The 12972-nt window shown below is 51.4% G+C and overlaps 1 protein-coding gene across 11 annotated transcripts in view; it reads right to left on the bottom strand.

Moving 5' to 3' along the window:
* Positions 1 to 12972, bottom strand: part of JADE2 (jade family PHD finger 2) — a 54823-nt gene that overhangs the window by 19803 nt on the left and 22048 nt on the right. For all 11 annotated transcript variants that reach the window (XM_047862503.1, XM_047862496.1, XM_047862548.1 and 8 more), the window contains 5 exons: positions 8547 to 8704; positions 3883 to 4043; positions 3001 to 3212; positions 1637 to 1804; positions 101 to 217 (listed from right to left, as the gene is read on the bottom strand). In XM_047862503.1, the coding sequence (XP_047718459.1) occupies positions 101 to 217; positions 1637 to 1804; positions 3001 to 3212; positions 3883 to 4043; positions 8547 to 8704 (816 nt within the window). The remainder of the gene's footprint in view (positions 1 to 100; positions 218 to 1636; positions 1805 to 3000; positions 3213 to 3882; positions 4044 to 8546; positions 8705 to 12972) is intronic.

The following is a 12972-nucleotide window of genomic DNA, read 5'->3' as shown; positions in this document are numbered from 1 at the left end:
GGCAGCTGTGTGTTTTCCAGAGGGTCCCAGAAGCACCCCTCTACGCAGATGGTATACGCAGGAGACCTCCTGGGCGACAGCAGGTGAACGGGCCACGTACCTGGATGCAGGTGCCTGTGCACTCCTTGCAAAGGCTGCACGACAGAGCCCAGCGACTGGCTGGGATATGTGAGATCTTGGTGATGGGCTCCATCTTCTCAGGGCACCCGATGCTGACCTAGGCAGGACACAGGGAGCTGCATCAGGCCTCTCATCCCCAGCCTGCCTCTAGGGATCCCCCAAATGGGAGGTGTCTGCTGAAACCAGGCAGTGTGTGCACAGGGCAATGGGAGAGCCCCTGAATCACAAGACCTTCATGACTATCCCAGGCTGACCACTGAGTGTGTTAGCGTTTCCTCACCTGTGACTAGTCTTAAACTGTGACTGTGTATGAGAGTGCACAGCAGTCTGTGTAACTGTGTACGTGTGTGTGCGTGCACAAAGATTACTTATTATAACATGTATATATTTAATTTATGTTTCTGGGCAACAAGTAAATACCCCAAAGCAGCATTTTTTCTTGGGGGCTTCCAGAGCTTTCCTGGCCAATAGGGATGTGCCTTTATTTAGCTCTTCCTATCCCTCCTATGGGGAGAAACCAACAACCATGCCTAAGTCTTCTGGGCACAGCCCACCTCTTAGACCCAGAGGGTGCAATGGCCTCCCTACTGCCCATGTCTGAAGATAGAGGAAGGGCTCCTGTCCAGAGGTCCTAAACCAAAGGGCCCCCACGGTGGGGAGAAATCCTTGTTGGTTCTGCCTGTCTCCGCTGTGCCCAGCCCAGGGTACACTCAGAGGTAGTCCCAGCTTTCAAGATGTTGATCTGGGAGAAAGATACCACTGTCAACACAATCACTATCACCACAGAAGCCCACAATGTGGGTCCCTGCAAGAACATTCAGACTAGAAGCCCACGAAGGGGAGGGGCATCTGCTGACAGGGCCACCTGGCTTCCTTCCAGGCAAAGGCAGCATCAGAGTGGCGCTTTATTCTGAGTCCGGGAACACAGCAGGGCTGGGTCAGAAACTCTGGTGAATGTCAGCATTTCATATTTCAAATAAAAGACCATGACCTTCCAGGAGCCCAGGGCTTCTTCTAACTCAGAGTGGGCAAAGCCTGTTGCCCACAGTCCCCCTCCACCCAGACTCAGACCCAGGCTGACCCCTCCATCCCAGCCAGTTAGCTATCCACTTCTAATGAGCTCTCTGCCTGAATGCCTGATTTCCTTTTAGGTCAGCTGGCTTATTTTTGTTTTAAACAGGGGGTATGACACTGGTTGGAACCACTGCCTGGATTTGGAAGGACCCACAACATGCTTTCACCTCTACTCCGTGGCCTGGCATCTGCCCAGCTCTCAGACTTACCACCTGGATCCCCCAGTGTCCATAATCCCATTTACCCATAGAAACTACCACCTGAGTTCTGTCCAAGTCCACAGGCAAAGCTCTCTGTGGGTCGCTGCCCCAGTTCTTCTCAGGTGCCACGTGAGATATCCCTTTTCATGCAAACCTGTGGCCTTCTTTCCCAGTGCTCTGCTACCAGAGTTCTGGTAGCAGACCCTCTTATCCAGGGCTGCCCCATCCCCATGTCTGCCCACCTCAGGAATCCACAGAGCGCAGCTGACGTGCACCCACTTGGTCCCGCTCCTGGTGGGCTTCAAGGCTCCTCCTCGCTTGGGGCAGAGCAGGCACTTTGGCTGGACACCCAGGGCACATGTCCGGCACAGCCAGCTGCCCGTGGGCACCTTGAGGATCCCGTAGCATGCCTGGGAAGAGAGCAGAGTGGTCACAAGTCAGATGCAATGGCCATCTGCGTCTGGTCAGGGTTCAGCTGCAAATGGTCTCAGCCCCAGCCCGAGCTAGAAGCTACAGGGCCACACTGCTAGTAGGCTCTGGTAAGGAGGCCTCCAGAAGAATTCTAAGGCAAAGATGCCAGTCCTCTGTGGAAGGGCTCAGCTCTGCCCTCTGTTGGGAGGAAAGTCACTTTGGCCAGAGATTCCTAGTGAGTGACGGATTTCAGAAGTGTCTATGAACTCCTGCAAGTTGAACATACATTTGGGTATGTTATGATGCCTGAGGACAAGGCCCAGAGCTTTCTACTTTTTTTCATAGAGATTTGTGAAGGGGGCTCCTCCTGGTCATGCCTAGGGCTTATGGACCTAAGAGCTACTGGGTATAAGGATAAGAATGAATGGGGGATACACAGACAAGTGATGAAGCCCCTCTGAGCTCCCTAGGAAATATTTCAGAACCGGTGGATAAGGAGATGTGTGTGTGCGTGTGTGTGTGTACGTGTGTGTGCTAGAGTGGATCCACTGGGTTCCAGTCAAGTCTTCTATAAACAAAGCCCAGAAACACCCCACACCTGGGAGCTTTGGGGCCCAAGATCAAGAGGGGGGCATGTCAGGCAACTCCTGATTTATAACATCAATAATGATAAATACTTATAGCTCGTACTATACTGTTCTCAGCAAATAGCTCGTTAGAAGTATCTTAATCGTCACAAGAAATTACTTTTATCTGTAGCTGAGAAAATAGAGGTCCACAGAGATTAAGAAATTACCCAAAGTCACATAGTTTGTAAAGGGCAGGGCCACAATTTGAAATCAGGAACCCTGGCTGCAGGCTTTGCTCTCCATCACTGCACGGTGCTGCCTGTTTAGAAGTTCAGGACGGTGAGGAACAGAGGAAGAGGGGTCACGGAGGCAGGGGGTAGGGTGTTCAGTGAGGGGATTTGATGGAGGCCCACAGGAAAAGGATGGAAAGAGAACCCAGTGGACAGTCACTCCAGTCTGGCTGACAGGACTGAGCCATGGGGCACTCATTCTGTTCCCTCCTCCTCCCTTGCCCTTCTCAGGGGCCTACGCCCACAGTGCTACTGCATTCCTACAGCGAGAATGACCAGTTCTAGGCAGCAGCCTGGCCAAGCAGCATGGGGGAGAACAATTGAGAGGATGCCCACCTGGTGCACACAGACATTGCATTTGTCACAGAAGACCATCTCGTTGCCATCTTCGCCCTCGGGAGAACGGCACACATCACAGACGACGTCCTCATCATACTCAATGCCCAACCCCTCCTGTGTCTCAATGGCCCGTGCCATATTCTGGTGGCACTGGGTTTCCAACTCCTCCAGCACACGCTCTAGCGTCAGCTCATCCAGCTCTGGCCTCTCTGTGAGGACAGCAGGGGAGGGTGTTAGGAGCCTGGTCTATCAGGGCAGACGTGTGGATGGATCTCCACCCACTTACTGTGTGACTTGGGAAAATGCACCCACTGTCGTGGGCCTCAGCTCCATCATCTGGAAACAGAATGGGCTGGACCATTCAATCTCAAAGACCCCTGGGGCTGGTTATGGTGTTCTGACTTTAGACACCCTGCTTGTGACCACATACACGTGTACATGCAGATAACACAGAAGTATCTCTGGGGTACAGCTGTGTGCATGCGGAATCCACTGCTTGAATTGTGTGTATGGCAGGGGGCTCGGGGAAACCTTCCTAGGAGATACTAGTGGCCCACATCAACTGTCCTCAGCCTCATTTATCATCCTAGACTCATTAATGTGTTCACTTACTCTTTGTCTAATAGTCAGGCTTACTAACAATATTCTCAAGAACTCTGGAAATTGCATGCTATTAGTGCACTCACCTGACAGCTACAGAAAATGAGGCACAGACACACCAAATAACTTCTCCAATCAATCAGTAATACGGCGGGGACTTTCTCCTATCTATGCAGTGCCAAAGCCCAGTTGTGCCCACTACCTTTCTGAGGGTGGCATTCAGAAGAAAACTCTGCCTGACCTGCCCCGATCCCACTCTTAGCCTGGCAGGTCACCTACCCATCTCCTTGAGCTCCGAGTTGATAAGCTCCAGCCAATAGGCATCAATCTCGTCCAGGTCATAGCGGCTGCCCCCAGGCCAATCAGGCTGGGAGCCCTCACCAAGTTCAGAGCTGCTAGGGGACACCTGGGTAGGGGGGCCTTCCAGCGGCGGGAGAATCCTAGGAAATCAAGAGAGGGTATTATGAGGGGAGGGATCCTCAGCCTGCCAGCCTTACTGGGTCTGGCAGCCTCCAGTGAGTCGACCAGCCCAGATGAGGAGCTGCTGGACAAGTGTGATTTTTTGATGCTACTTCCTTTTACTACCTCTTCTTGCCTACCCATCCTGCAGAGACTCAAAGCACTACGGGTAAGCAGGAGAGCAGACCAAAGGGCAGAGTGTGGGTGGGGAGTAGGTGCTGACCTATTGTCCTGCACATCCCATAAACATCCATTCTGCCCAGAGCACTCTACTGGTCCTCTCATGAAGGCATCTGGGCCTTAGCTAAAGCTCCATAATCTAGATCTGCCCTGCCTGGGCCTATAGGAGTCAGCCTATGTGCTCTCACTGGGCAATGCCCAGTGCTGGCCACTGTGGGACAAGGGGGAAAGAGCCAGTGGGGCTTCAGGTCCTTCAGCATACCCCTTAAGACTAGGGAGAGGCCAAGATTATCCCCATGTCCCCACAGGGGAAAGTGAGGCTGGGTCTCCTCTAGGGTGAGAAGGAGCCTTACCTGGGTACCCTGCTGTAGCTCACAGTGGCCCTTTCCACATAAAGGGTCTACACTCCCAGAAGACAGTGTCTCCCACATACCTTATCATTCCCTCAAATATGACATAACCTGAGCAGTCAGTCTCTCACCATGGTGTCCCCTCCCCCACTGCGAGATGGAGGCCTCCTCCCCTGGATATAAGTAAGGATGGGTCCCAGAATCATACTCCAGGGCAGCCCTCCCTTGGGTCATGGCTCTCCCTGAGGCAGCTACATTTGAAGGGTCCTGGCTGCAAAATGTGGACCCAAAGTCCTGATACACTATATGTTTTTTAAGTAAACTCTACCCCCAACGTGGGGCTAGAACTCACAACCCTAAGATCAAGAGTCACATGCTCTACCGACTGAGCCAGCCAGGAGCCCCCTGATCTACCACTTACTGTGTAATCTGGGCAAGCTGCCCAACCTGTCTGTGACCAGTGACCTCATCCAAAAAAATAAGCTAATAACAACAGTACTTACTTTCTATGGTTGATAAGAACTAAATGGATGAATATGTGGAAAGCTCTTACAACAGTGCCTGGCACACAGTAAGCACTACAGGTGTATGAGTGTGTATTTTAAGACCTCTAGATATCACTTTGCTCCTTCTGAGATGAAACTGGAGGGCTTTTTATCTGGGGAGGGCATAGTTCCCCCTCTTGGCTCAGCTGTGTGCTGCCCCTCAGTTCCTGATGCCAGTTCAAAATGCCAGCTCTTCCCACCTTCCACCGGTTGCCATGGTTATTGCTGTGGAGCCTGGCTTCCATCTGGCCAGCCCTCCCAGGGGCTGAGAGGCCCTCACTTGCCCGAGGAGCCTCCTGGGGTCGAAGGCAGGGCTGCCAGGGGTTGTGACTCAGCGCAGACACGGGAGGGGAGGGCAGGATGGCACAGGGACATGGCTGAGCTATGGGGAGGACTCCTGGGCTCCAGGACATGCCCCAGGTGTCAGCCAGAGGGGCAGGAAGGATGAAGGAGACAGGCGAAAATGGCCTCCAGACCCAGAGGGAGGCTCAGAGAAGGTTGGGGGGAGTAAGGAGAAAGGGAAAGTGCTTGGTGCCACCTTTTCCCACACGAGAGGCCCAGATTAAGGAAGGCCTCAGGTAACGACTAATGGTGACTCCATCCAGCCCCCCCTGTAAAATAGGTCATTCCAAATAGATGTAATACTGGTACTCTTAGTCCTATAAAATCCTGCTTTTCCTCACAAAGATCTTACTGGAATTAATACATTCTTTTAAAAACATAGACTAATTTTGTCTTGATGCTACTTTGTGTCCCCAGCGTATGCTCAATGAGGTTTTGGATATAACCTTAGAGTGCCCTACTACCTACTGGTGTAACTACCGACACCTGTGTTCTCAGTCAGAAAGTTCCTTTCTTTCTCTGAGAATCTAGGGTTAAGGGGCTCACACCAGAAAAGGCATTTCCTGTGTTTCCTGGGGATCTCATCCTCAAGTGTTACACCTCTTCTGGCTCTGGTGATGGAAGAAGCTATCTCTACCAGCTGGGGATCACCTGACCCTAAGCCAAGGTCTCAGTCTCAACTGTTAGCTAACAGGACACAGATCAGCTGAAGAAGGCAGATGGCCTGGGCTGGGATCTGGAGGAGGGTCTCTACTTCAAAAGCCTATACCTACACCAGAGGCTGGTTTTGCCCTAGGTTGAATCTTCTGGATACAATGAGGGAGCAGCACAGGCCATCACTCAATTCATGATCAGGGGTTGAGACAGGTTCTCATTACCCACATAAATTTCAGACCATGAGGTAGGCAGACCTGCCAAAGGGCCAGGGAAGAATGGACAAAAAGGGAGACAGAGGGGGCTGGGGTAGCAGTGGGGAAATAGCAATGAAAGCCAGCACGACAGCGTGATGGGGGCACAGCCTCTCTCTGGGCCTCACAGGGGCAACCCAGTGCTTGTTCCCTTGGCTTGTGACTTCCTGGCCCAGCCCACTAGGCCCTGGCGGTCATACAGGGAATTCCCCAGAATTTCCCAACTTCCTCATCTATCAAATGGGGACAGTAAGATGTACTTTATAGGGCTGGTATGGTAATTAAATGAGAAGATGAACATAGCAGGCTCAGCACAGTGAATCCTCAGGAAGCACTGCTGTTAATAGTTCTGACCATGGTGGTTGCTGTGCTGGCTTCCAGATAAGGGCCTTGCAATGGGAGGTGCCCTGGAAGATGGCGGGACTGGGCTGGAGGGAGATAGGGAAGACTTTGCATAGGAAACAGCCCCTCCCTACCTCTAGTCTATCCTCTCCAAAGAGCACAGACAGGAGGGGAGTGCCTGGCTCCTGTCAGCTTAGAGCAGCTGAGCATATGCAGGGAATGCACCTAGAAAAGCCAGAGCAGTCTGAACACGTGCTCTCCTCTTGATGTCAACAGATAAAGCACCACGCAGGCAGACAGAAGCCAAGCTACTGGTGTGGAAGCATCTGCAATTAATTACCCAGGCCATTGGATGTTTCCGGAACCACCTGACATTGACATCGAGGAGGGAGGACAGACAGCTGGGCCAAGCCTAATCAGGAATCCCCTCTCAGCCCAGCTGGTGGCCTGCCCCTCCCCTTTACTGCCCTGGGCCCTTGCCATGTGTATTCTCATTTCATCCCTGCCACACCATTAGGCAGCTACTGTTATCGGGCCCATTTTACAGAGGAGAAAACTAGTTCAAATAGGTTAGTAGTAGTTCTTCAGTCTGCACAGTCTGCAGATGTAAAGGTGTCAAACTGGCTAGGAGCTTAATCCACATTTCTGGCCCTGGGGAGGGGATGTGGAGAATACATTTCCTCTCCAAATCCCACATATTCTCCCTTCCAGAGAATACTAGAGCTCCCCTGACTGTCAGAGGGCCCAGCACTCAGCCCTCAGCAGCCACAGGATGAGCCCTGCCTAGCCCCCGGTCCTCACAGAGCACATAAGCAGCATTCAGAGTCTTATCTGCCTCTGTAATTCCATGTCCAGCACAGGTCTGGCACCAGGCGGGCACTCATAGGTGTGGCTACTGGAAAGCAACAGTGCCAATGTCAAGGGAGGTCAGGGCTGGAATCTTTGCCCCAGGCCTGGTCAAAATGGGCCTAAGTGAGAGCCATGGGGCTGCCAAGGCCAAGAGTGCCGGTGGGCCGGGGAGGTCAAGACATCAGGTCCCTCTACCCAGAGACATGACTTAGAGGGTTTTGTAGCATGCAGAAAGCATCACTTGGCTGACCTCTGTTGCTGGAGGCAAGGCCACAGTCATGAGGCACCACGGGTCTCTGTGATCCACAAGACCTGAAGGCTACAAAGCCTGGAGAGGATATACCCTGACCTAGCTCCTACCTTGCCCTGGCAGGGAATCCTCCTGGGATTCCGGAAGCAACTGCTTCCGGAGCATCTGCTGTGTGTCAGCATTCAACTCCCTCCCACTTAGAACTCTCAAAAAGGAGTTAACAAGTCAAGAGCATGGCTTATTCCTGACTTAAAGACTATTTAAAAGCCTGGAGATTTCCCAGATAAGACCTGCTTGTGGGACCCAGTTGGGACTGATGTGAAGACAACTCATGGCCTGTTTTTACTGAGTGCTTGTGTGAGCCAGGTCCCATGCCAAATGTCTTCCAGGCGTCGTTTCCCTATGTCATCTCAACCACCATAGGGGGTAGATGTACCATCGTCATTCCCATTTCACAGACAAGGAGACCAAGGCCCAGGGAGGTTATGTTTCTGGCCCAATGTCAGACTGAATGTGAGTGGCAATTTGAACCTAAGCCATCTGGCTCCAGAGCTGAGCCCAAGTCCGGGCCCTCAGCCTCAAAGGCAAACTGCCAGTATTTCTGGAAATTTTCAATGGTTTGTGGGACCAAAGAATCTAAGAACAGAGACGGGCTACAAAGGTCCCTTGTCCCAGCCTCCCCTGTCTAGGGTCTCCCAGCCTGGGATGCCCAACTTACCTCACCACAGGTTCTGGAATGGCCTCTGCTCCAGCCGGCACCTGCACGCCCTTCTCCCATTCTTGTCGCCATGGGTCGGCCAGGATGTAGTAGTCATCCGGGCTGAGCTGGCAGGAATCTGGAATCTTCATGGCTGTGATCAAGTCTGTCCGGAACACCTGTCAGGAGCAGGAGTAGAAAGAGTGCCTCAGGGTGGTCTGCTCCACAGCCAGGGCAGGAAAAGGCAAATGCAACTCCAGTGGGCTTTCTGTCCGCACCACACTGCCCCCACTTTACTTCAAAGTAAGAAGCCAACTTTGTATTGTATTGCTTTATGTAAAAGCAATAATTACATTAACACACCTTCCCTGAACTCAGCACAGGGCTCTGCACAGAGATGTTCAATAAATGTGCTGAACGGAATTCACCTGTGTTCTGATCTGTTAAAGAACAGAGTTTGAATGATGGATGGGAGTGGAACTCAGGGAAGAGGAAAAACTTGCTGAGAAAGGCCAAAAACCTAAGGGAAAAATCAGATGGCAGGAAGGCTTCTGTGAATGCAATACTGCCATTAAGTGACTGCTTGGGGAATTTCTACTGAAGGTTTAAAATTACGCTCCATTGCTCATGTCCTCAATCTCTCTCAAAATAAATAAATAAATAAATAAATAAATAAATAAATAAATAAATAAATAAAGGGGTGCCTGGGTGCCTCAGTTAAGCGGCCGACTTCAGCTCTGGTCATGATCTCATGATTTGTGAATTCGAACCCCGTGTCAGGCTCTGTGCTGACACCTAGAGCCTGGAACCTGTTTGAGATTCTGTGTCTCCCTTTCTCTCTGGCCCTCCCCTGCTCTGTCCCTCTCTCTCAAAAGTAATAAACATTAAAAAAAATTTTTTTTAATAAATAAATAAAAACTTAAAAAAAAGCTGGGGGTGGGGGCACGCCTGGGTGGCTCAGTCAGTTAGGCGTCTGATCATGATCTCATGGTACTGAGTACAAGACCCTGAACTGACGGCATGGAACCTGCTTGGGATTCTCTCTCTTTGCCCTTCCCCTGCTCATGTCCTCAATCTTTCTCTCCCTCTCTCTCAAAATCAATAAATAAAAACTTAAAATTATGTTAGTACTGCAACCACAGGCTCAAATGGAGGTGTGAAGAAGTACAGGGCACCAACCCCAGGCAAATATCAGAATCTTACATAAGTAGCTGAGGGAGAGGCCAGTCCCCAGGGGCAGCTCAGAGAATAGCTTCCCATGAGCCAGGGACTCCAATGTCCCTCAAGAACAAGGACACTGTGTCTCCTGCTCAGCCGGGGCAACAAAGTGCCATCCTCTGTGTGTGACAGAGTAAGAAGAAGAGAAGGCTGCATTCCTTCTTAGTCAAGCCCATCCAAAACTTCTCAGGACCAGGCCATGAATGTCTGCACCCTCATGCTCTGGTTTTCTTCTGGGCTACAGGGAACTCAGGGGAAATCTGCTTTTCCCAATGTTCTGTCTGTTGCCCACCCCCCCAACTCCGACTCCCTGCCTTCCACCCTGGAACAGTCTCCAAGCCCAGCCCCAGCTGACACCAGCAATGCCTCTCTTGCCCAGTTGCCTGACCTCACTGTGGCTTCCCACAAAGGGATATTGCAGGACCTGGTGGCAGCTCCAGACACTATGTGACTTGCTTAGGCACCAACTTTCCCAGTGATTATCAAATCAGAATCACAAGTTGAGAAACCACTTCAATGAGTTTTCTAGGCCTCTGACCAAATTCCAAACCAAACACTCCCCAGAAAAACCAGCATCACTGGCCTTCCAGGGGTTCATGACCAACCCGTTCAGTGGCAACCTCTGCCTGCCAGGGGCCCAAATCACTTGGCTGTGTGTGTCTCATTTGAATCTAGGGCCACAACAGCAAGAAAACAACTGAAATGGGTGCACCAAGGGGGCTTGAGGCAACATCGTCCAGAAATCTAATTAACATTTGCATCTAGCTAGAGAGCGCCCTGGCTTGAAAAAGGTCAAGTTTCTTGAAGACTCTATTTGCCAATATAATTTAATTGTTAAGACTAACACCCTAACATTTAATTAGGGTGCCAGTGTGAAAAAATTAAAATGAGATTACGATTAAATGCTAATTAAGCAGAAGATGAAATGTGGGGAAGATTTCACAGCCCTGATAATTTGCATATCTTATTAGCAAGCAGTAAGGCAGCTGATACAAGAACACAAACTCAGGCATTGGGTGCTTCTGTGCTGTCTGTCTTTCACAAGTCCCCCTTTGCTAAGGCCTCTTACGAGCCCAGCAGGGCTGGAGCTGGGCTATTCCTCTCTGGGCCCCAGGACAGGACCTGGTGGGGTGAATGGAACCCATAGTCAGCTCATCACTGCCTCCAAATTCTCCTGATCCAGGTAAGCCAAGTGGTATAGGTCGAAGCCCTGTCACTCCAATGCCATGGGGAGCCTCCCACCCAGGAGGGCGTATCACCTTGCTCCAGAAATCAACCCTTCACTACGGTCAGTAAGTGCCCCTCCAAAAAGGCACGGGTAAGCCTGAAACCTTTTGCAGTTCTCTCATCCTGCGCTACAGTATAAGCATCATCTCTTTCAGGATTCCTTTCCCTGATCACCTTGACTCAGGGAGCACCAACTGCCCCACAGAGCCACGTTCCACCCTGTCATCCTGCCTCTCGTCCCAGCACTTAACACCCCCACAATTAACTGGTGTGCTCCTGTGGTTTGTTTCTTGCCATCTCCCCTGCCAAAGCAGTCCTGTGTTCTGCTATGTTCTCAGTGCCTGGCATAAAGACTGCCACATAGCAGGTGTTCAGTAAATAGTGATGAAATGAATGAATGAAAGAATGAATGAATGGCCCGCTCTGGGGAATTATCTGAGGAGTCTGAGACCCCCAGCTGGCTCCTTGGGAGAGCTTTTTTTTTTTTTAACGTTTTTTATTTTTGAGACAGAGAGAGACAGAGCACGAACGGGGGAGGGGCAGAGAGAGAGAGGGAGACACAGAATCGGAAGCAGGCTCCAGGCTCTGAGCTGTCAACACAGAGCCCGACGCGGGGCTCGAACTCACGGACCGCGAGACCGTGACCTGAGCTGAAGTCGGACGCATAACCGACTGAGCCATCCAGGCGCCCCTTGGCAGAGCTTTTTGAACACACACTAACAGGGTGAGATACCTCACGGATATATGCAGAGTTGAAATCCCCAAGCAGGGCTCAAAGCCCAAGGTCCAGCACACTACCCAAGCTGGAGTCTGGGAAGCCAGAATGCCAAGACACACCAGCAGAGGAGAGGTGGCCCTGAGGTAGGAACAGGAGTGGCACTGGAACTCTGCAGGAAGGGATCCCAGGCTCAACTGGATCAGAGATTCAGGAGGGAGAGAGAAAGGGGGAGAGAGAGAGAGAGAGAGAGAGAGAGAGAGAGAGAGAGAGTCTAGCCCCAAGACAGTTCCAAGTTTCATCCTAGGTCACTTAGGTAGCAGGTGGCAGACTGGACACAGTGGTCCTTTTGGCCAGGGGACTGATGGAAATTCAGGCAGGGGAGCACTATCCTAATAGTAGCAGCCAGCACTTAAGGAGCACTGGGTATTCAGCACCAGTCTAAAGGCAGCTCTTCAATTAATTTGAGTCCTTACACTAACTCTGTGAGGTAGATGCTACCATCATCCCTATTCTGAAACTAAAGTTAGTTAAATAACCTACACAAGGTCCTATATGCTGCAAGTGGCACAGGATCCTAGGCCATGAGCCACCCAACACTCCCCCCACAGCCCCTCTGCCCCTTTTGGCCACTTGCTCATTGCCTGCACAGAAGCCAAATCAGATAGCTTCCCCAAAGGCTGAACTATGTAAATTAGATGGTGGCCTTTGCAAACTCCAAGCCCTTGAATGGCCTTCCACTGTTCCCTCAGGCTGAGCTGTAGGGCCTACCAGGCCCTGTGGCCACACAAATACACTTCAGTCTCCTGAGCACTTTTCACTCTTGGCACATGGGAGGACCCTGCTGGGACGCTCTTCTCTCTTGCCAAAGTGGGGCTGGCCTGTTTCATCTTGGAGGTCTCAGACGGGTCCACATGTGCTCTGGGAAACCTTCCCGGATCCCAGGCTGGGTTCTGGGCTTCCTGTGAACTCCCACAGGTCCTGTATTGGAATCCCCTGGTTTCCTACTCCATAGCCCCCACATGAAGGAGGTGAGTTCAGTGCGGTCCAGCTGGGTCACAGGCTGGGGCCCAACAGTGTACATAGGGCCTAGCACATGCAAGGTGCCAACAAAGGCTGAATGACTCAAAAGCCTTTCACGAATCTACCACCACTTTCTTGGGTTACTGCCCAAGGCTACATATAAGCTGGGCACCTTGGTACTCTGTACCTTCCAAAGGAGCCTCTGTGCATTTATATAAAACCTGTCCACAAATATGGCAACCCCACTATCACCCAAACATCCTT

Source organism: Prionailurus viverrinus, chromosome A1 (assembly GCF_022837055.1).
Source record: "Prionailurus viverrinus isolate Anna chromosome A1, UM_Priviv_1.0, whole genome shotgun sequence".
In the NCBI taxonomy this organism is placed as follows: domain Eukaryota; kingdom Metazoa; phylum Chordata; class Mammalia; order Carnivora; family Felidae; genus Prionailurus; species Prionailurus viverrinus.
This window is presented reverse-complemented; position numbering and strand designations above follow the sequence as displayed.